The sequence below is a fragment of the Spermophilus citellus genome (assembly GCF_964194105.1).
Source record: "Spermophilus citellus genome assembly, chromosome: 3".
Lineage (NCBI taxonomy): Eukaryota > Metazoa > Chordata > Mammalia > Rodentia > Sciuridae > Spermophilus > Spermophilus citellus.
Genome location: NC_138184.1, coordinates 210,765,332 through 210,791,994, shown reverse-complemented (window position 1 = coordinate 210,791,994; position 26,663 = coordinate 210,765,332). Strand labels below are relative to the sequence as shown.

General features: G+C 45.2%; 1 protein-coding gene across 1 annotated transcript in view; it reads left to right on the top strand.

The window, feature by feature from the left end:
- CHCHD3 (coiled-coil-helix-coiled-coil-helix domain containing 3) overlaps positions 1 to 11,433 on the top strand; it is a 278,902-nt gene extending 267,469 nt beyond the window's left edge. Inside the window, exons 7-8 of the mRNA XM_081285904.1 lie at positions 276 to 411; positions 10,673 to 11,433. Of these exons, the coding sequence (XP_081142030.1) occupies positions 276 to 411; positions 10,673 to 10,696 (160 nt within the window). The 3' untranslated portion in view covers positions 10,697 to 11,433. The remainder of the gene's footprint in view (positions 1 to 275; positions 412 to 10,672) is intronic.
- Positions 11,434 to 26,663: the final 15,230 nt, after the last annotated feature.

Below are 26,663 nucleotides of genomic sequence, written 5' to 3'. Positions count from 1 at the left end.
TGGGTTTGGGTTTAAGAGAGAAGGTCATGGTGTCCAGAGTCACTTGTAATGGTATTAATCCATGAAACTACATTTCCTAAAATTCATGAACTCTATGTGCATTCTTTCATGGGAATAATTTCATTGTGCTTCTTTGGAATTTGAAGATAATTATTCCATTAAATATTTTTCTATATTTACAATGTACCTTCTTTAATGTTTTATGTATTCTTCAACCTCAGTCATCATTCTGAGTAAAGATCATTTGTCTCACTGATCCCTGTTTTTGTTTGCAGGCGGTATGAGTATCATCCAGTCTGTGCTGACCTGCAGGCCCAAATCCTCCAGTGTTATCGCCAGAACAGCCACCAGACCCTCAGCTGCTCTGTTCTGGCCAACCAGTACATGCACTGTGTCAATCATGCCAAACAGGTGAGTGTGCGAGTGAGGCCATCTGGGACACCAGGAGAATGGAGAGCCCCATGTCATGGGGCAGTATTAAGGATTCAGTGTATAAGAAAACGCATTATAAACTCGAGCCCTCCTCGTCAGGAATTACTGCAAGAATTGTTGCCACCCAGATCAACCTAAGAAGAGTCAGGATTTTTCCTGTGTTCAACTCATTTACATACAGAGGGGGAAACTCTATTAAAATTATACTTCTTTCATTTGCCCCAAACCTTTTGTCTTTTAATGATTATATGCTCAAGGTCATTGCCTTGCTTTCCTAAGCCACTATTCAAAGCCAGCTAAGAGGAAGGCCATAAATTCAGGGGCCAGAAACTTTGGATCCATAAGCAGCAGATAGCCTTGGAGAGAACCTAGTTTAAAAATAACAGCAATGAAAGAAACCTGCTATTCAATCCCTTGTCGATCCTTCTACCAGTTGGTAGAGTCCACCCAGGCAAGGAAAGGGAGACTGGAGATGGGATTTAGGAAAGAATTTCCCTTGCTTTCATATATCATATTCTTCTCTTGACCACTCGTCTCAGAATAACACAATGTGCACAGAACGTGTATTTGTTCTGATTTATGTACTTTAGAAGGCTAATGATAACCCTAAAGCAAATTAACAATGCCAACAGGTCATGTAATTGCCTCTCATTTAACTGCTTTAATAGTTGGATGTAGGTGGTTCTGAGAGACAGAAATTATTGGAAACTTTGGTTCTTTCTGCTGACGAGTTCCCTAGAATTGACCTTCTAACCCGACTAAATCTAGTGTTTGAGTTACACAGCATGCCTTTCTGCAGTCCAATTTGCTGTAGTTATAACAATACCACTTAGTATAAATTTCTCGTACTCTATAAATATCTGAAGGGAGGACTGGTATTGTCTGGATGGCTGGGAAATAACAGTAACACTAGAGGAAAAAATGTAATCAAGATGAAAAGCCCATGTTGTGTTTCAGAGCCTGGGGGCTTGTGGCTTTTGTTTCCTTTCTGCTTCTAGCAGCTTGTGTCTGCCAGGGATTCTTTTCTTTAAGGGTGTTTGGTAGAGGTGACGTTGCTAATGTTAAGTTAGTACATTTTATTTGTCAAAAACAGCTTCTGATTTGCTCTTACTGAGCCCCAACCCAACCTTCAATATTGATAGAACTGGAAGTGATTGGGACTGGTCAGTTGACTCCTGGGTTTTCTAACTTGATAATCATGCCTTATTGAGGAGGAGCTGAGGAATCAAAGGAAGGAATGGCCATGACATAATGCACGTTCATCCTGGTGTCTGACGCACACACCTGTTTCCATGGCGTGCTTTGTAACATTACCGAAGGTGGCGACTGTAAGTGCATTGGAAATGTTGACTCCCTCTGCCTGTCTCGCTTTTGTGGAATCCTCTACTCATAGTTCCAGGGAATCGATGGGGCATCTTTATAGAATAAAACAAAAGTAACATGATAAGGTCAAATACACCACAGGATGCAAGAAAGTTAGAATCTGGCAGGTCTGAGTTGGTATCATATCCATGCCCAGCATTTGACAGGGGCTATGACCTTGAGCCTTCGTTTTTCTCATGTGTGATTGAGGTAATGTGATGATTACATTCATGCAAAGTTTTCAACAAATCTCTTCCCCCTCTTTCTCAGTTATAGTCTTTCATGCTGAAATGAAACAGATTAACATTAAATTATTGCTAGTGACTCCCAAAGAGACCTTCCTTCCTCACCCTCACTTCCCAGTCTGACACATCATTTAGTATTATTGGTGGTCAGATGTTTGAAGTACCTATTGTTTTATGGCTCTTATATTCAGTTATAGTACAAGGTGATATTAAAAGATATGTCAAAAAAACCTTTATCCTAAGACAGGCACAGGCAACATTGAAATGGGCAAGAATCAAGAAACATACCACTTTGTATTTCTATAGTACTTAGGATTTCAAGGTCATTTCACATTCATCCTGTAACTTGTTTTTTATGACAACCTGAGATGTAAATAGAGATGGTTTTATTGTCACCATTTTACAGTTGAGAGCATTGAAACCCAGGGAAATTGTGATGGTAAATTTAACAACTAGACTGAGAGGTACCTTGCCACAAAAACAGATTTCAAAATAAGTTAAGTAGTGTTTGGTTTTTGAGAAGGTATGTGTATGAGGGGATATCGATCATCCACCAATACAGAAATAAGGCAATAATGGAAAATGCCGGCAATAATGGAAAATGCTGGCAGTAATGATAAAGCAAGGGACAGGAGCACTAATAATCTGACAAGGTAGTAATAGAGTCCTGAAGGTCACAAATAGGGAGTGAGATGGTCACAGGGGCAGCTCGCACTGTCCCTTGGAAGATGACACAAGATGGCAGGAGGGAGCTGACATCAGAGTTTCATGAGAAGTTGCTGTCCTTCTGGTCCCAGGTTGTCCTTTTGCTCACTGTGAAGTTGGTCTCACCTCATGACACCATCCCTGCTTCTTGGTTGGAAGAGACTGTGGCATTGTTTGTGGTCTTCACTGCCTATTGTGACAGTTCCTGATGGCCAACTCCCCTTCTTATGCTTCCTGTTCAATCCAGAGGTCAGGCTGGACATGTGAACATGACAACAGCCCATTAGGTGATATTGTCCATTTCCAACGTAGTGCAAGGGTTTCCCCCGTGGAATAATCCCAACAGCCAAATCCCCTGCACTTCTAAATGACTCATAAGATTGGGCTTTCACAGGTTCCCTGGGGTACCATCTTAGAGACTAATAGATTTTACTGGTAGGAAAATTTCCGGATGTTCCTTAGCCTTACTTTTCTTTTCTTCTTATTCATCCACTTACTCACATCAATCTTCAGCTGTTCTTAAACAATTCCTCATGGGTTGACATGAGACATTTAGACTGTTATTTCCAGTATATTAAGTTACGTGTTCTTCATAAGAGTAAAGAGATTTTAAATTGCTCTAATTATTAACTCTAAGACTTAAAAGCTACCGGTTAGCTAAGATACGCCATTTATGGAGAAGAACTCATCGATTGACACAGACTTCTGTGTCTTTTATTTCTTGTGCCTGCTTAGCCCTGTAACTCTCTTAAGCGCCCCAAGATTGAATTATCTCGTCTTACCTTTAAAACCTGGTTCCTACTCACCCTCTCCATTCCTGCCTTCCATGGGACTATGCTGTGGGGGAGCTAATAGTATCTATCTACTAGCAGACCTAAATATGCCCAAGTTCTATTTTAAAAGGCTGGAAGAGTGTAGAAAAGACTGGCGTCCAGATCTGTGTTGCTCTGTCCCCTAAAACACTCCACTACCTGATACTTACCTGCAGAACGGGCCCACTTTGAGGGGAGGGAGTCTAAGTATTTCAGCTTTTCCCCAACCTTGCTGGCTGGATTCTCTTCAAACATTCTCTGTTTACCAGAGGGTAGAGTTATGAGAGAATGCTATTGCTACTATCCTAAACTAGTTAAGGAATCTAGAGCTTCAGTTTCTTATGTGGTGAATCGAGGGTTTGAAGTAGGTGGTCATTGAGGGTCTTCCAGCTCCATTATTCCAGGACTGGTTCTACTTTCATGGACGATACCAAGAGGCAGAACATAAGCATGCATGTTTACAGACACACTCAAGAGGCAGGGCCTACGTACAAGCAGCACTCCTACTTTTGAGACTTCCTGTTTTTATACCTGGACCTCTTTGACTTTGCTCCCAGCCTTTAACTTTCACCCAGAACCAACAGCAGCTGCGCTGTGGCTGGTCTGCCAGTCGCCTGGCCATCCACAGCCACGTACCCTTCCTTGAGTTCACACTCCCGACAGCCCTTAGGAAGTCTAGGTGGCAGAACAAACTGGGAGTGGGTAGAAATAGTTTCCCAGTTCCTTCGATGTCAGCAAAGTGAAAAACAGCCATTTGCACGCTGCTGAAAGATGCAGCCTGCCATCTGAAAGCTCCACTAGGAAATGCAGAAGTCCTCAGCCAGCTCAGGCTCGGCTGCACTGTGACGCCTCTTGTCCTGTGAGGTTGGGTCCAGGGGAGGGAAGAGATTTTGGAAATGGAGCAGGAATCCAGGATCAGGAGAACCAAGATCACTCTAGGACCAGCAGTAAGGGCCAGCCCCTGGAGATGCCCGAAGATCAGAGAGAAATATGGGCCCTACAGTCTGAAATGGAGAGTCCAGAAACCACAGCAGAGGTTTAAGTCAGTGAGTAGGAGTGGATCAATAGCCACGCAGTCAGCTCAGCTCAAGGAATGACCAAACTGAGGATATCTTATAAGTGAGACAAGGCCCTCCCTCTTTGGGGAGATCAGAAAGGAACTAATTTGTGTGAGGAGTGTGGGGTCAACACCCTGACAAATAAGGCTGAATCTCAATGTGACATTGCTCTTTCCCAAGGCTCCTGCACCTAGACCTTCTGTATCTCCAATATAAATGACATCTTCATACATGGTTAGCCTCCAAAACAGAAGAACTCAAGGTCAGTGCATGTGAAGGATTTTGCCCTGGCCATATTTCTTCTGAAGGTTCAGATATTTCTTTTATTATTTAGAGTCTGAAGAGGACCTGAAAACAAATAGGAACTATTGCTTAGAAATCAGGATTCTTGAAGGCACCCTGGTGCCAGAGCAGGCTGTATTTTACGATTGTTTTCAGATGGACTCTTTTTAGTAGACCAGGCTGTTGGAGCTAGAAGGACTTAAAGATCAGGTCACCCAGCCTCATCTTTTTACTTGCACAGTTCACACTCAGAGATTATCAGTGATCCGTAGGCGTAGCAGAACCCAGACCACCCAAAGGCTGCTCTTGGTTCCAAGCCCAGGGACCTTTCTCCCGTCATATCTGACCAGCAGTGTGAATGGACTTCACAGTCACCCTGGAAGTTTGTTTCAGGTGCACATGCCCAGCCTCCTCTCTGGAGATTCTGATTTGGAAGGTCAGTGACGAGGCCTGGGACCTCAACTCTCACCAGATACCCAGGAGATAGTGCACAAGATCTGAGAAGTCACCTCCAGAGCCCATTGGCCTGGACCTCACTGAAGGTCTTCCACCTTTCAGAGATCCTGCTGGGTTGGTGTTTTTCCTCTTTCAGAGATGAGAACTGTCTGTCATTACCTACCCATCCAAGCCACCTGGCGGTAGTCCAACCCTAAAATATATCTTTAGCCTCAGGAACAAATTGGAAGATGGCCTTGAAAAGAAGGTGGGATCCCCTTCAAAGAAAGTTTTCTTTTCCCCTCTTGCTTTCACTGAAACTGTAGGTGGTCCTGCATGAGGAGCCACTCCTGGTGTTCCTAGGCAGGAGCAAGGGACAAGCACTGAGCCAAGGTGACACATCACAGTTGTGACCAGACCTCCTTTGTCTGTGCTATTCCCAGGCAACCGCTCCACATCGGGGGAGGGGGGTCTTTTGATTCACACAACACCCACCTTCAGAGAGCGCCAGGAGAAATCCAGAGGTGAACTTTGTGGGGAGACCCATGGGAACTTGTGTCTCTTGTGTCCAGGGCCTTGTTTATTAACATCGCCTAATGACATTTATTCATCTCTGGCTGGGCTACTGTTCACGGGGTGACACACAGGAGTTTCATAATAGATCTGCTACCCTTCTTGGGGGCGGCCAAATCTGGAGACACATCGAAACAAACTAAATTCCAAACTTTAAATTTGTTACCCCAGCCTCTTCCATCATAGAAATCCTTTTCTAAACCACTTTCTGAAAGTAATGGTTTGCTTTATGACATTTTCTCTTTTTTTTAATCTGAGTTTAATAGGAGAAATATTACCATGGCAATAGATTTTCATTTTTCTTAATAGGTATTTCTTTTCCAGTGCTCATCCTTCAAGAGTTAGGACTGCAGTATGTCTGTGTTTCGTCTGTTATTGCAGCAAGTTGTATAAACAGTTAATTACTTGTAACTTAATTTGAATATTACACATAGCATTTGTCATAGAAGACCTAAAACCAGATAGAGACAGAGGAAAGTTTACTTGTGTTTCTTCCAAAGCAGGAAGGACAAAGAGCAGCTCTGGCTGGGGGTTATATAGACATTGCAAACAGAGCAAGTGAGCTGACCAGTATCCAGGTGGGGCGGAGCAGTGCAGGGCCCACAGGCAAAGCTGGCTCTCTGCTTTGGTAGATCGAAATTATAGATGACTTTCCTTCCCATCTCCCAGTCTTCTCCTGTCTTGTCCCTCCTCGAAGCTCCATTCTCTTCCCACCCTGACTTCCTGTCCCTCCTTAATGACAGCTCAGGTGCCAAAGCTGTGCCTAACCTAGGACACATGCCTGTGTCAATTTCCCCTGGACTTATATAAACCTTCCTATGTCTATTCCCAACTTAATTAGGTCTGAAATCTTGGGGAGATGCAGAATAAGCTTGCCCAGAGATAAGCATTCTGAGTGATATCTTTGGGGAAAAAAAATGACTATTCTCTTTGTCATGATTACTCCATAATCCAAGGTTGCCATAATTCCTTTCAAATATATTGGGACAGCCAGGAGCCAGCAGGCTGCTGGGATAGTTAACCCCTGCAAGAGAGCTGTAATGCAGAAATCAGTTGACAAGATGACTGTGTAACCAAAACATTTGAGGAAAGTGGTTAAGATCATTTTAATAAGTGGAAATGACACACAATTTCAGGTCTCCAGGGCGCTGTTCTTGTTTGACAGGGTGAGCTGCCAGTTGTTCCTCTGTGGCTGGAATCAGGCAGAGATTCGGGAAAAGAGCAGTGTCAACGCGTGAGCCACTCTCTCCTTTTGGTAATTTACCCAGCTGTTGACAAAAGGAGTTTCTGTGGGTCCAAAAATGTGAATGATGAGCAGAAGCAAAGAATTTGTCTCTCCACATTAAGATTAAGTGTTAGCAGTTCCTTAGATGAAGGAAGCAATTTTTTATAACTTGCAAAGCTTCTCCCTCATTCTTCAGGGAATTTCCTATGTTAATTTATGCAGTGTTAAATTTATGCAGTGTTGAAATTCAGCCCAACAGCATCTCCTTACAGAACCGATACAGATATTGCCAGGGAACCTAGATGGTGGAAACACATACCCTGCCAGGCCCGAGGATCCCCCAGCTGAAGGCCCTCCCGCATGGGGTTGGGCAGGTTTTATCACACAAAGCTGTGATATAGTAATAACACAGAATGCTCTATCAGTTTATTCATCTTTTTAAAAATTCAACTTGACATTGTATGAGTTAATGTCTCTGACAGCAGCTAGACAGTTTTGTACCACCTCTGCCACCCTTTGGTGGCAACTAAGTGCAGTTTGACAGCAGGTTTATAGACCAGCCCTGGAGCTTCCTGTGGGCCCTCAAGTTTCTAAGATGTCACTCGTGAATCCACTGAATCACTACGCTATCATTGAACATGAGGATTTTAATACACAAAGCAGAGGGTGTGAGGTTGTGAGTTTTGTATTTGCTCACATGTGGTCTAAGAGCATCTTTATGTTACACTGGCCCACTGATCCCCAACCCAACCAGGGCCAGCTTGTCTCTCTCCAGGACAGTCTGACCTTGTTAGCATTATATGATTTGTCTGAAAAATTACCCATCTACGTTTGATCAGGGTTACAGAGGAGAAAAAAAATGATATTAAAAAATCCTTAGACTCCCCAAAACCTCTTTAACTGGGGCTTTAATTATGTTGTAGCTGCAGATTATTTTGCAGCATATAAAAAGGGGCATATTGCCACACATATCCTTATAACCATAAGATCTAAATGGTAGGGAGAGGCACAACCATGTCATCTTGACCAGGTGATGTGTTCAAGAATACAGTGAGTGCAGGCCCCAAAATGCACAGTGGTGGGTGGTGTCGCTCATAGATGGATCATTTTCTTTAGGAACTAAATGCCCTTCAGTGGGTCGGGTGGGGGTCTGCTTTATAACAGCTTCACTGGGTGTTTAATGAAGAATGTTGGGGTGAAGTTGTCTGTATATCAGGAAGTTACAGGGCACCCCTGTGTGATGGAGACTTTCACACAGGTCAGGTGACTAGGGGTCAGCATAGATGAGATGTTGGACAGTGTCCGACTCTTGCCTGGTAGCTAGCTGCTCATTGTTCTGTTTTCCCAGCAAGCCCAGAGCTCCTGGGACGACGCCTGGGAGAGAAGCCTCACTTCCAGTGCGTGCTCACAGGACAGCTCTGCCCAGAGCCTTCCCCTTTGTCCTTCTGTTTTCTACGGATGCATCTTGCTTTCTCATTTATTTCCCATTTGACTGGAACATCATCTTGCCTTCTGTTTCCACGTGTGTTCTCTGTAGCTAGTTGTCTGCCTTTACTCTGTTCTTCTTTAGTGCCCTCTGGACATGAACTCCTTAGAAACCTACGATTATGGACACTTTGGGGGGTACTCTGTCCACCTTCGCTTCTGTGACCCAACACTCTTGTTTGTTCTTCCACTCTCTTTTCTGCCCATTTTAAATTCTCTTTTCTTTTTTTATCTTTGACCTTAAATCGTTATCTCTAGTGACCTTTGACCTCCCTTCTCCAACCTGCAACTTACTTCCAGGCGTTTCCACCCAGGATGTCTCCTTCAAAAATCATTTAACGCACAAATATAAAATTGAAGTCCTCATTCCCAGACTGGCTCCTCCCACCAACCTCCCTATTCTCTTGGTGACCTTCCCACACACTCACACTGTCCCTGAGGGTCCACCTGTACCTCGGGCCTCATCTTCTGTCTTTTGCTTCCTGTTGGGGGGTATGTGTGTGCATTTCCTGTTCCCATCCTTGTTGATTTCTTAAATGTTCCTCCCAGCTTTCCTCTCTTGGATCCATTCTGCCTGATTCTTGTTGGATCCCCACATTGTTTCGTTAGCAGCAGGAAGCATCTCAGCCTGACTCCATTCTGGGCCCCTCTTATGCTCTGTCTCTTGGTAGTTCTTGAGCACACACCTTGCCTTACAGCAGGCCCCTCTCCCTCCTTCTTGGTCATCCAGGAACTGCTGGCTCCCAACTCTTTGCCTCTGCTTCTCACCCCACCCCTACCCACCCCTCCCCCTATGCTCTGCTCTATTCCATCCCAATGAAAGATCATCTGAGAAGCTGTCCCTGACCACTCCTTCAGTGTGAGGCAGAACAACCCTCTGTCTATCTCATGCCTTCCCTGGAAGCATCCACAAGAAAACAGGAGGAAGGAAAAAACTACCTTTTCCCAGATATACTTTTGTTCCTTTTAAATTTTTTACCATGAACATATTACTTGTTCAATGAAATAAATTTTAGCATATATTTAGCAAATAAATAAAAATTAGCAGATTATGACCCTGAATCTCATGATGTTTTGATCAGCAGGTGTTATTTGATCAGCGTATTAGTTTCTTCATAGCCCTGAACTGAGAGCAGAGAGAACCCTGTAGGAGGCCAGCTAAGAGCTGAGCCAGTGTGGGGTTGCTGGGAAAAGGGTGCAGGAAGCCAGGGGAAGGCGTCCACCCCTGAGGGCCCCACCCACCCTCTTCTGAATAATTTTAGCATTGTGTCACTTGTTTCTTCTTAAAGATCTCTGAGAATGGAAGAGGTAGATCCCTGCATCAGCTAGCTGTAGAGTTTTGGGGTTTTGTGATTGTCAGCGTTTTTATACTAGGAGTTGAACCTTGGGACACTCTACCACTGAGCTACATCCCCAACTCTTTTTATTTTGATACAGGGTCTTTCTAAGTTACCAAGGCTAGCCTTGAACTTGTGATCCTCCTGCCTCAGCCTCCTGGGTCACTGGGGTTTCAGGCATGCACCACTGGGCCAGGGTCTGACTATAGATTTTTAATCTGGTGGTTGGACCACTTCTGACATTTGGGAGTAGGTACCTGTGTGTATAGCAGTGCCCAGCATGGTAAGCATTCTGCCTGGGGTGAGCTGATGGCACTGCGGGAGAATCTTGCTGAGAGATTCCCTCTCAGAGCCCTTGGGTTCAAGTCCCCAAACCCCTGTCACACTGCACTGGCAATCATTGCCCTCTCTGGTCAATGTGGTCACATCTCCAGATGCCCCTGGTAGTGAGATGGCACATACATGCCCCACTGTACCCCACTAGCCAGGCCATGTTTTTAGGGTGTTCTGCTGGGATTCTGGTGGGAAGGGCTCATTCAGAGATCAGGAGTGTTCATTAAAGGTAGTAATACTGTGTGGCCAGGAAGCATATGCCTTGTTTTGTTGTTGAAGTAGATATTTGGAAAACAGTGTAAATCATCTTAAATAGTTCACTGCCTTCTTGTATTTTCATGATGTCTTTTTGGTGGTAAAACTTATACGCTTTCTATTTCTCTTGCAGAGCATGCTGGAGAAGGGAGGGTAAACCACCTTAGAGAACATGCAGACTCCTTCAACATTAATTCCAGAGGTGGAACATTTTTTTTTTCCCTAGTAAGAAAAAGAACCCAGTTACAGAGAAGACCACTAAAGAGAAGGACCGGAAAATGGACTCAACAGAATCATGTCATGTTTTGATCAGCAACAATTTGAAAGACCAAGGCCTGGCTCAAGGCTCAGTCATCCAAGGACTCTGTCCAGTGTTATTAAACCCCACTGATGGTGAATAAAAGACAAGGGCGGCCCTCTCCACCTTTTTGTACTTTCTATTTAACTTCCACTAACCACAAAAGGCTTCCCGAGCCACCAAGCTCCACTGTTTGGTGAAACCCCACTCTCACAGAGCCTGGAGGGTATCGGCAGGCCGAGCTTATCATAGTGGAGGGGAGAGGCAGCAAAAGAGCCACCCGAGCTCAGAGCCTCGGTGGTGCTGGGGGGAGTTGTCTGGACCTGTCTGGGCTGCAGCTAGTTGCTTCCACTCTCTTCCTTTTCTTCTTTGATTTATATGAGAATTTATTTCATTTTAACTTATTATGGTGATCATGCAAATAAGAAGACAGAAAGGAAAAAAAATGTCCCCTTTAACTGGAATAATGTTTATGATTACAAGTGAAATAAGGCATTTTTACCAACATAAAGGCCATCTGGCTTATGCAACCTCTGTCATGAATACTGACAACTTTACTTTGCTCACTATCAATAATAAATATATTTTCTGACAAAGACTGGCATTGTAGCTTGGGGCCTCCTGCATCCTTTGTCTGAGGCGGATGGGTGTGCTATGGGACAAGAGGCGATGTACATTGTTACTAATTTGTATTCGTGCTGTACCTTTTCTCTAAAAAAGCACTGAAGCACATCACAGGACCACAGGCAGGCAAGGCATAACTAGCAGCTTCCTCTCCGGTAGGTAGAATCCAGTAAGATTTTTACAAACTTCGTGAGCCTTCCTGTTGTGGGATGACTGAAGTCATCATGCCTGGGGCAAGAAACAGATTAGATGACCTTGGTTAGGACCTTCTGACCCTGTGATGGTATGAAATGTTTTTTAAAAAGTCAACCTTTAGTCTCCCACTTTCCAGTTTCATTGAAACTTGTGGTTATAACTCTCCCTTTTCTATGAGGATTGGTGCTTCAGCCCTGAATTGGAGCAAGTTGGAAGCTGAATGGGACAGGCCTTCCAGGAAAAGGAGGAGGAGAAAATGTTGGGGCTCTGTGATATCTATCCTTGATGTCTTTTGTCATGTAGAATTTTTATTTCATTTTTATTTTGTTAGAGGGAGAATTTAGCAAAATTACTTAGAATACATGCTTTGGAATAAGGCTTATTTGTGTTCAGATTCTGCCTCTGCTACATACCAGCTGTGAGGCCCACCATCCAATTCACCTACTCAATGACACCTCCATTTCTTTTTTGTGGTACTAGGGACTGAACCCAGGTGCTGTACCATTTAGCTACACTCCCTGCCCTTTTATGCTTAATTTTGAGACAGAATCTCATTAAGTTGTTGAGACTGGCCTTGAACTTGCAATTCTCTTGCCTCATCACCAAGTTGCTGGGATTATGGTGTGTGTCACCCCTCCCAGCTTTACCCCCCCCCCCAATTTCTTAAACTGTAAAAAAAAAAAAAAAAAAAAGCGTCAATGAAAGAACCTAGTGTTTAGATTAACCACCGTGAAGAATCAGAATGTTGACCATATACATTTGGTCAGACCCAGTAAAGGTTGCAGATTTGTGTGATTTTTCTTTAAAGGTATTTGGGGTTGGGGGCATGGAAGGAATGTCTACAACTTATGTCCCTACTGACTTTTATTTAAAGAAAGGTTGAACTTGAGAGGAGATAGTGTCACCCAACCCATGTAAAGGGAACTAGCTTCTTCAGCCAAGTCCCTGGGTTGGCGCCATCTGAATGACATCCTCATGTGCACTTGAGAACACACCTGTAAGTCTGATGTTGATTCTGAGTAACACTGGAGACCCTCCTTCCACAATTACCAGGCTACTCTGTGATTACTGTTTAATGAAGGTGTTTGTTTTTTTTGTTTGTTTGTTTGTTTGGTTTTGTTTTTTTAATGGTGCACACTAAGCTGAGCTCATTTAAGTGTGAATGAAGGAGTCATTGGTGACTGGAGGAGCCTCGCATTTTGGCACTGTCAGGACGGCATGCAGGTAACCACCTGAGAGAAATAATAGGTACACAGAAACAAATGTTTACACGGTGACTTGCTATAGTGTTTGCAAATCAGCTAACTCACAAATTCCCTCCTATACTGTTTTGTTTTGCAATTTGGAGCCAAGAACTTGGCACATCCCAGGCTGCCAGTCCTGTGGCTGGCAGAGAACACAGCACTGCAGAGTCAGGCGTTTAGAGATGGCTGAATCTGGGGGAAGGAGGGGGCTCATCAGGCCATCTCTCTTCCAGCGCCTGCTATTAATTTATCATTCATATATACATGATGGATGTGGGAGGAAAGACAGCGCTTTGAGAGGAACAAAAAGATAAAATGACCCCTTTTGCTATACCTGTGCAGATCTCCCTATTGATGGCATCCCAGCTCTGTCCTGGTCACGTTAGCTCTGAGGACAACTGCTTGGGAAGAACATTGGGATTTATATGAGGTTCCAATCAGTTGGGTTTGTCCATTAAGAAGAACACACCTTGAACCACAGTATGAAGCCAAGAAGACTAAAGTCTCCTGAAAGCTGCTCAGATGTTCTCCCACTCACTGAGTGTCTGATGAACTTGTAGGAGACGGCTAAGTTGAACCAGCATAAAGTCCTCCTTTTGAAAAGTCAGTTATTACAGAAAACTACTTGTGAACATGAATAATGAAAAAAAAAATTACTGACATCCTTTTTAATCCCAAATGTAGACTACTTAAAGTCAGGTGATTATGGCCTACTGGTCGACCAGCGAGACCCTAACATAAGTGTTCCTTAGTATTGCTTAGAACTGAACAAGCTGCCCCAGGTCCTCAGCTTCTCTGGCTTAGCCCTTGGGGACACGTGGCTCTTTGCTCCATCTCTTCTGGCCTACAGATCTAAATGCCTTTGCTGAAAATCCACATTTCCATGAGCCATAGGAGCTGACACTTTCAGTACTTAAGAATTAGAGCAACAGAATTTCGGTTTGATAGAGGTAAGTTCAAGAGACCTATTGTACAACATGGCGTCTATAGTTAATAATATATTGTATCCTTGAAAAGTTAAGAATTAGGGCAGTTGAACCATTGAAAGGGCTGCAGCAGCTCACTGGGATTCAAACCAACTGCATTGAAAAGTTGGAGTCTGAGTTGAATACTCATTCCAATCCTCCTCTCTTCCTTCCTGCCTCCTTCCTCTATTCCTCCCCCAGTTATCTTCCATAGCTCTGCTTCCTCCTCTCTGTCCCTGCCTCTTCATCTCCTCCTCCAGGCTCTCACCTGGGGCTGCTGCCACAGCTTGGGCCATGTCACTATCCTTGGTGTACAGTGACCCGCCCTGGTTCCTTTCCATTATAATATAATGTTTGATCCTTCTCTCTTTTCCTCCCCAGCCTCCCAAATCTTTGGTCATATAGATAGTACTTCTTATCATTTAGTAATTATGTTTGTGGTTCTTAATTTCTAAACCAGGCAAATGGAACTTGTTAATTCTTTGGGGGGGGGCAGCCTATATTTGTATTTAATTCCCTGTGCCCTTGACTGTGCTTTCCCTAGAATTTATGATCTGGATTAGATGGGAGAAAAAGCCCATCACTGCCGCAGAGGTTTCGCTCAGTGGCCAGGCTGATTCCAGGCTAGGATGCAGGAGAGACCCACAGTCCAAGCCACCCCTGGGATAGACCACAGCACGATTGGAGAATAATTAACTGTGTTCCAAAGTCCACAGTTTATTTCAGCACATTCTATTACAGATATTTATTTTTGCCTCTTCTCCCTCTGGGTCTTGGAAGATTGCAAAATACAGCAGGTTTCAGTGTTTACTCTCTTTTCTTGACCCCCTTATTTCAGAGGTGCCAACAATGAAACAACGATAAAGGAAGTACAGGAGGGGGACAGGGACCCATTTAGCATCCCCAGAAGGCAGCAGAGGCTCATGATCAAGTCTGTGCATGGAGAATTTGGACATTATTCTCAAAAATGTCTTTACCCTCTCGCCTCTCTCATTTTGAACCTATGATCATAGGAAGAGAAATATCATTTTTTTAAATTATTCTAATTTGAATGGGTCCACTTACTATATATAACCCCTGCCAGGGTATGACCTGGGGAGACAGTGGTAGTGACTTTCGTGACTCAGGAGTGAGGTGTGAACCTCCGAGGCCTCCCTTGTATATGAGAGACTGCTCCTGGCCCATCTCCCTTGGGAGTCCAGCTCAGGCTGCTGTCAGGTTCATGGATTGAATTGATAACACTGGAGACAAAGTAGATTTGTTCCCCAGACCCAGAGTGAGAGTCACTCTACTTGTCCCACAGGGTCCCTCACGTGTTTCAGGGACTTTGCATTCCATATCTCCCAGGGCCCAGTGTCACTGGATACTGGATTTGGGAGCAAAACCACCAGCCACCCAACTCAATATCCTACCTCCAGGCTGATGTTCGGATGAAGATGTCCACATCGTGCACCCCACTCTGGGGCCTCCAGTCTCAGTGTCACCGGCAGAGCCCCTGGAGAAAGTGAATTCGTTTGCCACAGAGGAGGAAGCCAGCGTCGTCCACGGCAAAGGAAGTTGGAAATGGAAACTATTCACCTCAGTCCCTGAAACTCCCTCAAACCAAGTGAACTGGGGTGAAACAACTGGAGCTCAATCTCATACAGTGCTCCAAACCTCTTGCAGTGAGTCTGGGGAAGTGAGTCCTCCTCCGTACCTCATTTCCCATGCCGAAAAGCCTCCCTGCCCTCTCCTGGGAAGACCCATGTTGGACTGTGGTCATGTCAGTTTGCTGAGGGGTAGTGTGCTTTGAATATAACCCTGCCTTCAGAGTAAATTACATTCCATAATGGCTTTTAAATGCAAATGTGGAAGCCAGAGGTCAGTGGTCCCTTGCAGGGAACCACTCTATCCTCAGTGGCCCACATCTGGGGAGTCTCCCGCAGTGTCCTCCGTCCTGCCAGTTCTGCCCTTTACCCAGGCTACTGCTGGCCCCTGTCAGTGCCCATTGCATGGGTTGAAAGCCTGTGCTCCCTCTCTCTGCCCCACCTGCAGGTATATGAAATCAGGTTCAAGAGCCAGATGACCGGGGCCATCTGCCTATTAGCTGCTGCCTGGGGAGACTAAGAGATGAGGGGAAGCCATATTCATTTCATAGCCGTGGACCGTGTCCAAACCAGCAGAGCGGGTCCAGCCTCACATTGTGGCCTGGCTCTGCCTCTCCCCAGGGTAACAAACACCCCACCTCGGAAGCACGCCACGAAGTCCCAGGGAACAGCTCAACACAGACTTGAGTGGCATGGTTGTTTTTTGTTGAGGGTGGAAAACAGGCCACAAAGCAAGAGTAGGAACTCCTTTTGGGCAAGAGGGTGCCCAGGACGCTGGCCCACAGCTGTCGCAGGACTATTCCAAGTTACCTCTGCGTTCTTAAATTCACTTGGCAGCACCCACGTGTTAAATGCAAACCCCAAACAAAAGAGCACCCACCTACGCCTCATGCTCTGGTGCTTAACACGGAACTTGGAAATATGAGTGACCAAGGCAGAGTTCCTTCCACCGGAAATGAGCAGAGCAGTGAGGTGGAGAATGTGACTGTGGAGAAGACGGAGGGGTTTTGCTGGGGTCATGATGCCTCAGGAGCATCTGAAGCCCCTGTCTGGAGTTTTCCTAACCACTGTTCACTCCCAGAGAAGTTACCAGCCCACAATGGCCATGTGCATGTTTCTGTCTGCATCATTCCTACATTAACTCACCAGATCAGCATAGCCAGTGTGCACCGGGCACTGTCCAGAGGGCATCAGGGAGATAGATGAACAAGACCTATAGGGTCCTGACCTGCAGACCATGTGTGCACAGTGGACTCAATGTCAGGCAGCGGTGAGTCTACCAGGAAGGAAGAGTCGGGGGTGGGGAGAACAGGTACTTGGGTGGTGCTGTTTATTTAGACCGGGAGGTGAAGACAAAAACTATTAAGGAGGAGAACTCTAAGCAGATTTCTGGATATGCGAGAGCCGTCTGTGGGATGATCTGGAGGAAGTGCATTCCAGGTTGGGGAACAGTACACACAAAGGTCCTGAGGCAGGAGCGAGTTTATTGTATTTTGGGAATGGCAAGGAAGTCTTCGTGGCTCCAGCCGAGTGAAAAGGCAGATGAGTTCAAAGAGGTCGTCGGGAACAGGAACAGAGAGGACCGTTTTGTCTGTGGCAAAGAATTGAGTTTTATTCTGAGTGTGATGAAACCCCATCGGAGGGTTTTGTAGTGAGGCATCTGTTGATCTGAGTAAAGTTTATAAAAGGGCCCTCTGGCTGCTGTGGTGCAGAGAGAGTATCAGGAGGCCATCGCATTAATGACCCAAGTGAGAAATCAGCAACAGAGAAGTCAGATGTCAGAGGTCTCCGGGCCTTGGCAGGCGATGTGGTGTGAGGGAGAGAGGCATCAATCAGTGGAAGACCACCTCAAATTGGGTGAGCACCTACCAAAATGGGGTGCCATCTACAGTGATGGAGACACCTAACACCATAAGAGTTGGGGGTGGCGTGGGCAGGAAGCGAAGGTCCGGCTTTGACTGGGTGTGGTGGAACCCACGCTGGATTCCTGGCTGAGAGCTGGGGAGGCCGTCAGGCAGAGCTGGGGCAGAGGGGAGACCCAGTCCTGCGGGTGCAGTGCGCTGGGTCCTGGGCACGGCGCCCAGCCTGGGGTGAACATGGACGGGAGGAGGGTGGAGGGCAGCCTGTGGCTCCTCAGCCTGACAAGCTTGGGGAGAGGAGAGAAGCTGGCCAGGGGCAAGGAGAGCCCATTGAGGGGGGAGGCCCACGGGCAGGGAAGAAAGTGGTTCCAGAAAGAGGGGAGACCGGTCGTTTTAAATGCTACTGTGGGTTGAATGGGGGGTGGGCCCAATGAGCCGGTGACTTCCGCAACGTGAAGGTTACTTCTTTTTTTTTTTTTTTTTTTTTTTAAAGAGAGAGTGAGAGACAGTGAGAGAGAGGGAGAGAGAGAGAGAATTTTTAATATTTATTTTTTAGTATTTGGTGGACACAACATCTTTGTTTGTATGTGGTGCTGAGGATCGAACCCAGGCCGCACACATGTCAGACGAGCGCGCTACCGCTTGAGCCACATCCCCAGCCCTGAAGGTTACTTCTTGAGTGGTTTTGGTGACTGGTGAGAAGGGAAGCCTGGTCACAATGCAGGTGAGGAAGGGGTGGGTCAGGGAAGTGGAGACCAAGGGAGGTTTTAAGAAGGTTTACTAAAAGAAGCTGGATGCAGTGGCCCCAGCCACTCGGGAGGCTGAGGTAGGAGGACCGGACGTTCGAGGTCAGCCTGGGCAACTTAGGGAGACTGTAGCTCAGTGGTAGAGTGCCCCGGGTGTAATCCCCAATACTGGGGGTGGGAGAGAGTTTTACTATAAGGAAAAGGATCAGAGAGAGAAGTCGGTGGAGGACAGGTGGGGCTTCAGATTTATTTTTAAGATACAAGATATTTTAGCATTTTGTATGGAGATAACCAGAAAGAGGATACATTCAGTGGAAAGTCCTTGAGCAGCCAAAAGACTGGGATCCAGCCTCAGAGAGAATAGGGAGTTCATCCACTGCAGAGAGGAAGGCCGAGTGCGTCCACATGGATTTGGTGGAAAGAGCAGGCCGTTGTCTTGTGATGGCTTCTACTTTCTGATCAGCCATGAGCAGTATCCCAGGTAAAGGCCCCTTGTAATAACAAAATGTCTGCAGACCCTCCTATTTCTCTGCTTTTCTTCCCTCCTAAATAACCCAGTCCAAAAGCCACTAGGCAGAGCCAAGCAAGTAGGTCTGTATGCAGAGGTTTGGAGGGTGGTGGCGGCCCAGAGTGCGGTGCTTCAGCAGGGTGCCAGCCTGAGTGACCAGAGGATTCCTTGGTGGGGAAAGACAGTGGCAATAGCAATGGGAAAGTGGTTATGTACAGAGGACACTGTCCCAATAAATGAGCCATAGTGGGCAATGGGAGCCATGTTTCCTACTGTAGGAAGCTACACAGATGGAAAGGGGAAAAATCAAAATGAACTCTGGCGTTTGTTTGGAGTTGGAGGTGTTGATGTGAAACAGTGACTGTAAATACAGAGATATGCTGAAGTGCAGGTATAACTGCATGATTATTCACATACGTACTCACGCTCCCATATAGACGAGCACACCCACAGCATAGTCCTTGGTTTCTAAATACCATTCTCCCTGTGCTAGTCCACGTTTCACCTCTGTGACCAAAATACCCAAAACAAACAATGTAGAGGAGGAAAAGTGTATTTTGAGCTCATGGTTTCAGAGGTCTTAATCCATGGTCAACTGACTCCATTGCTGTGGAGGTGAGGTGAGGCAGAGGGAAGCTGCTCAGCTCCTGGCACCCAGGAAGGGGGGGAGAGAGAGAGAGAGAGAGAGAGAGAGAGAGAGAGGAGCTAGGGAGTAGGTCACCGGGCATGACCTTCTCATGCCCGGTGACCTACTCCCTCCAGCCACTCCCCACCTGCCTACAGTTACCAACTAGTAATGCATCCAAATTATTAATCCATCAAATGGGTTAATTCACTGAGTAGGTTATAGTTCTCATAATCTATTTTACCTTTAGACATTTCTGCATTTTTTGACACATGAGCTTTTGTGAGGTTATCTTATATTTAACCCATAGCACTCCCTAAAAGGAGCCATGGCCTCCTGAGGAAATGGCTAACCCCAGGGAAAATACACATGAAAACATATCAGAAGAGTAGTGCCAAATCTGAGACCATTTAAGTGTTAAAATTTATAATGATAACAATCTAGTGAATAACGTAAGCAGATCCCATACTGATACTGTGGGTTCATACTAACAGATAAATAAATGATTGGAGAAAGTGTTTCATGAGGATAGGTAGAATGCAAACTAATATACATGAAAGGAGTGATGAATTATGAAATCATTAAATGGCCCCCATCATAGTACTTTGGGCAATGGATGTTAATTCCAGGAGGGATCATTTTTTTTGAGAAACAGGATGTTTCTCAAATCACTTTCTGTATCAGTCTATTTTCTGTTGCTACCACAAAATACCTGAGGCTAAGTCATTTATAAAACAAAGAGGCTTATTTAGCTCACAGTCTTGGAGGCAAAAATCCAAACAGCATGTTGCCAGCTCCGATGACGATGACGGTCTTGTGGCAGATGGTATCACAGCGGGGGCACATATGAGAGCTGTCACATGGCAAGATAGGAAGCCAGAGGGGTCAATCTTGCTTTTTGATAGTAATCCTCTCACAAGAACTAACCAGGGTTCCATGAAAACTGCCTTAATCCCTTCTTAGTACAGAGTCCCCTGTGATCTAATGACCTTCCACTTGGCCCCACCCCTTAAAGGCCCATCACCTCTCAACATTGCCACATTAGGGACCACGTTTCTAACACAAACTTGGGGAACACACACAACCACAGAACCTCCCAGTGTAGGATCTACAAAAGCGTGTGACAGATTTTAACGTTACAGTGGAGAACCCTGCCAGGCATCACCTAAGTCGAGTGATTAACATAACGACTACCACCACGGGTCACATTAAAATCTGATCGGGTCCAGGGAGAAGAATCCAACAGCTTTGCTTCTGTGATACTCTAACCCCCCTCCCCAAAATGTATAGTCTTAATCTAATCACAACATCAGGCACACGTAAATGAGGGACTGTCTGCAAAATGGCTGGTCCGGAACCTTCTGGAATGTCAAAATCATGAAAGTTGAGAGAAAAGCACACACACACACACACAAAGAAAATCCTGAAGAACCGTTCAAGTTGAAGGCAACAAAAAGACCTAATAACTACACACAGTATATGGCCCCAGACTGGATCCTTTGCTATGAAAGACATCTCCAGGCCTGTTGTTAGAGACAGTGTGGCCAGCTGTGTTTCTCATTTTCGTGATTTATCGTGGGCACAGAGGAAGCTGTTCTTGTTTGGGGCAGTGGAGGAGATGGGGCATCTCACTCAAATGGTTTAGGGAAAAAAGAAACATTATTGGTACTCTTCCTGAAACTTTTCTGTAAGTTTGAAAGTGTTCCGAATTTGAGAAGAATTGTATTTGCATGAAAATAAACAAGGGTAAAGGAAATTTACTTTAAGAAGTAAATTAAGGAAGAGGGAAGACATTCTCCATGAACAAATAAGTGGGAGGGCTTTTTCTACAAGAATCATTATAAATCCAGTAATTGAAGAGTATGGCATGGAATAGATGAAAGGGACAGATTGCGGAGTCCAGAAACAGACCCGTGCATGTATGGACAGGTAATTCACGACCAAGTTCATGGTGCACGGGGAAGAATGATCTTAAAAAATAGATAAATAAATAAAATTGATCCTGGGTCAGCCGAACCCTACCTCCCTCCAAACTCAAAAGTCAGTTTCAATTGGAGCATCATTTAAATGAGTAAGTAAAATGCCAGAGCTTCTAGAAAATACTATGGAAGTATAATTCCTTGACCTCAGTATAAAGAAATATTTATTTAAAAAGATAAAAGAAACACTAGCCATGAGGGGAAAGTTTCATAAATTGAATTCCTTTAAAATCTAAGATTGTTGTCCATTGAGAGTCTGTAAAGAGCATGAAAAAGCAATCCTCAGAAAAGAAGATGCTCGTGGACCAGCCGACTCAGGGCTCTCTGATGGTGTGGACATGAGGTGTCCCCCAGAAGCTTCGTGTTAATTCAGAATTTTCAGAGTGAAATGATTCCATCACAAGTGCTGTAACCTAATTGGTCCATCCTACTTTGAATGGATGGATTGGGTGGTAACCGGGCAGGTGGGGCAGGGCTAGGGCAGGTGAGTCACCGGGGGCCTGCCCTGGAAGGGGGCACTTCCTCCTTCCCTGCTTTGTGGCTGCCAGGAGCTGAGCAGCCTGTCTCCAGCCCGACCTTGGCCATGAGGTTCGACCTCACTCAGGCCCACAGCAATGGAGTCTGCTGACCACGGACTGAACCTCTGAAAGTGGGAGTCCAAACTAAACCATTCCTCCTGTAAGTTGTTCTTGTCTGGCATTTTAATCACAGCAATAAAAGCTGACTGCCACAGGCTCATGTCCTGAATATATAAGGAGCTCTTAAAGAAAAAGGCAACAAAGAAGAAAAATGGACAAGAGACTGAAATAGGCACTTTACAAAGTATCAATAAGTGACCAATAAGCATATGAAGTGTATCAACAGTGCTGCTAACTAGGGAATTGCCAACTAAACTCACAAGCAGTTCCCAGTTATCTCCCAGCATGGCAAAAATTAAAAAGATAGAAAATAACGAGTGTTGACAAGGATGTGAAGCAGCTAGTCTGTTCCATCCATGGTGAGCACGTAAATTGGTACAACCACTTTAGGAAATGATTCGGCATTCTCTATTAAAGTTGAACGCGTACCTACATCATGACCCAGCGATACCATTCCTAGGTACACACCTAGACAATGTCCAGTAACATTATTCACAGTAGCTACAAGGAGAAAAATCAAATGTGCATCACAGTTAAAAGGCCAAATAGATGGAGGCATTTGGAATATTATATAATAATTCAAATTAATGAATTATGCTATACATATAAACATGGAGGAGTCTTACAATGTTGAGTAAAATATGCTAAATACTAAAGACTGCACATTGTATACTTCTATTCATATAGATTTATTAAAATAGTGTTCCAGAATGGATATATTTGTAGCAAAACTATTAAGAAAAGTTAGGAAGTGTTATCATAAATGGACATCAGTTTCTCTACTGGGGGGGACACGACAAAAGTGGGACTAGGGTCCTGCTAATGGTCTGTTCTTTGCTTGAGTGCTTAGTGGGTGTATTTAATTTTTTGTTTGTTTGTTTGTTCTAAGACAGGGTCTCACTATGGTTCCCAGACTGGCCTCAAACTCATGGGCTCAATGAGCCTCTTGCCTCAGCCTCCGGAGTAGCTGGGACTACAGGCGTGTGCTACCACAGTGAGATGGTTTGTTAAATTTTTGATAATTCATTGAGCTACACATTTGTGTGCACTTCACTGTGTATCTTATTCTTCATAATAAAAAGGGTTAGCAGTAAATGTGAACAGTTTCTATCATCCCTATGACAAAGTCATTTCCCTTCCCTTGATGATAGCTTCTAGTAAGTGACATTAATTGAGGGGTGTTCTGAGCCAGGCAATGCATGGAACATTTTGTACATAAATTAGGTTCCTTTATTATCTCAACTTTGCAGATAAGAAAATGGAGGCTGAGAGGTTAAGTAACTCACCAAGAGTCCAACAGCTAGAGAGCAGCAACTCTGTCCTGCCCTCCCCAGGAATCTAGCCCTCACCTGCTGCATGGGCTCCTCTCTGCACAAGCCCCATCCTGGTACTGGATTTGTAGGGCACTCCCCGGCTAACCTCCAAACCATTCCCCTAGTGCTGACCACAGTGCATTTGTACAGTATAAGCCTTCAATAAATGTTGAGCTGAATAAACAATGGATAAAAGCCCCCATTTTTCACTGACTTCCCCTCATGGATTGCATGCAGTCACACAAAATATCTTTTCTTTGCAAAGTTACAGAAGTTTCAAGCAGAGGAAAAGTAACTGGAGAGCCTTCTGCCTGTGGCTGATGCTAATTTTGCTCACTGGGGTCTGTCAGACAAATTCCCTACTTCCTTTTTTTACTTTCCCTGAGCTCCAAGACATCTGCCTAACGACATCGCTTTCCTTCCCTCAGCCTGCCTCCCAGGAAGCCGGAAATGGAGAGACCCAGCCAGGCTAAATGTGTGCCCACTGCTTCTGCCTCCCGAGGGGGTCCCAGGTGCAACCGCTCAGGCGGCCCCAGGTGGGCCATCAGGGTGCAGCCATTCTGAGTAGAACCCCCAGGTGCACATGGCTGCTGGGTACCCAAGTTCATCTGAGGCACAAAGATTGGAAGGAAAGTGACAGTTGGTCTGGAACTTTCTGGCCCTACTCCGTAGGCTTGGAAGCAGGGGCTGCTACACAATGCAGATCCAGAGCCGATGAGTGGGGCTCCGTGAACCAGCACCAGCATGGCCCTTGCCACCTGCCTTCACCATGTGCCCTTTTCTTTTGGTAGGAGGTTAGATATAAGCAGCAACCACACACACACACACACACACACACACACACACACACACACACACAGAGAGAGAGAGAGAGAGAGAAAAGAAAGAAAAAGAAAAGAAAAAAATAGGAAATTAAGGTTTCAAAACTTGACACATTTTCCTAGATAATTTGGACCACGATCTCCAACTGTCCAAAGTCAATAATGATCTACAATTCTCCCACCTGTCCCTCACTTCTCTCAAACCGAGTCCTCATCCTTTTGACTTCATGACACTCCACCCACCATTCTGTGTCCCCATCACTTGGGCCTGAGGTCTAGGAGCTGTGGACTCCTCCCTCACCCACCTAATCCTCCCAAGCTTCAAGTACTATCCACTTGGTCCCGGTAGCCTTTTAGAGCCAGAGAACTTGAGTCAATCCTCTGTTTTATAGACAGTTGAAGCCACATAAATAATATCCTTAGAACGAGGATTACTAGGCCCTAAAAAGGTTACAGATGGTCTATAATAGCCTTCAGGAAATCTCCATAAACCTGCAGAGGGTGACCGAAAAGGGTCGAGTCTCTTCCACTTCTCTTTTCCATAATTTCTCAGTCCAGAGTATAATAAACAGTGCTCACTGTGCCTGCCCAGAGTTAACGCCTCCCTTCCTGGCACAACTTGAGTTTGTTCAATCAGAGGGCAGACAAGTCTTTCTGGGTAAACAACCCCCATGCCCCCACTCAGGGGTGGAGTGTGGTTTGTCTAAGTCAATCATAGTAATCCCACGTCCCTTGCCAGTGATTGGTTTAGGAATGTGCATATGACATGATCCTGGCCAATGAGATGTCTGCAGGGTGCTTCTGCAAAACTTTAAAAGGGGCACTAGTAAGGCTGGATCCTAGGTCCTCTGATGGCCTTTGGTGTTGTGTGAGTGATTGAGACCTGGAACTTGGCTGGCCCCCTTGTGATCATGGAGTGATGGGCCTGAAGACAGAAACTAAGGCACGGAAGACAGCAGAGGTAAAAGATGGGGAAAACCCATTGTTTGATAATATCGTGCCACTGAATTAATCATCTAAAGCATGTACCCTTGGACTTCTTGTTACAAGAGGCAGTTGAATTTGCTTTATGGGGTTGGATTGGGTTTGCTGTGACTGTTAGTTGAAACCCTGTGACCTGCCTTTGACAAAGATGGAGTCTCCTCTCCTGGTTCCCTTTCCACTATCAGGACACCAACTTCAGGCTTTGTCCTTAGCACAGGTTTGGGTTTTTACTGATTGCATCATGATCTCCCACCTGATTCTCCTTCTCATTAAATGCTTGGTCAAGATTGGATTTTTTTTTTTTATTTTATTGTTGGTTGTTCAAAACATTACATAGTTCTTAATATACCATATTTCACAGATTGATTCAAGTGGGTTATGAACTCCCATTTTTACCCCGTATACAGATTGCTGTGTCACATCAGTTACATTTCCATTGATTTACAAATTGCCTTTCTAGTGACTAGATTGGATTTTTAATCTCTAGTCGAGAACAGTGTTAAATGAAACCCCCAATCAGGCACATCAGAACCACATGGAAAACTGATAAAGGCATGCAAATTAAACCACAGCACACCACCCTTCACCAAAATGTCTGTGATTGCTGAAGAGGACAAGAACAGGTGAGAGTGTAGAGAAACCAGAGCTCTCATAGATTGCTGATGGGAAAGTAAAATGGTGTGACCACTTTGGAAAACAGACTGGAAATTCCTCAACTGGTTAAATATGGAGTTACCATATGACCCAGCAATCCTACCCCCAGGGATATACACAGGAGAATGGAAAACATAGGTTCATATAAAAACGTGTACACAGTTGTTCGTAGAAATTTTATTAATAGCCATGAGCTGGGATGTAGCTCAGTGAGACATCCCTTGCCTAGTAGGTGCAAGGCCTTGGGTTCAATCCCCAGCACAACAACAAAAAAACCAAATCCATGATAGCCAAAAAGTCAAAAAAAACCCAAATCCCTACCTGCTGATGAATGAATAAAACGTGGTATTTCCACACAATGGAATCTTATTTAATAAAAGGGAAAGCAGTTCTGATGCGAGGGACAACGTGGATGAGCCCTGACAACAATATGCTAAAGAAGCCAGTCACCCAAGGTCACATGCAGAATTGTGTGATTCCTTTTATATGAAATGTCAAAATAGACAAATCCACAAAGTGGCTCAGTGGTTGCCAGGGGAAATGGGGAGCGACTGCTGAAGGGTACAGAGTTGATTTATCATCACATCAGAGTTAGGGCTTTGATTGATAGGTGAATTTCGAGGGGATGCAGATGAGTCCACAGCACCTGGCCTGTGTCCTCCAGCTCCAGCTCCACCTGCTTCTCTCTCTTCTGCCCTCCTGAGCACCTTCGAGTGTCTCCACTCCAGCCCTGGGCCACCTTTCTTCATCTTACGAGGTCTGTTGATGCTGGTCATCCGTGCCCTACTCGCCACAGGGTTACCTAGGGCCACCTGCAGTGCACAACATGTGTGCAGCCTCAGGTCCCAGCTCATCTTTATGTTCTCAGGAGTTCTGTCAATGCCGCCCAGGAGACTGCCAGCAGCAGACATTGAAATAGCTTGGAAAACCCAGGGCTTGGCTCCCACCACGGCCACACCAAGGCCTTTGCTAGAACAGCGTCCTGGCTGTGCTTGACCGGCTGAGCCAACGGCTCCAAGTGTGCGGCCCTTCCCAACGGTACCTCCCTATCCAATTTGCTGAGGGTTATTGTCATGACCTAAGTC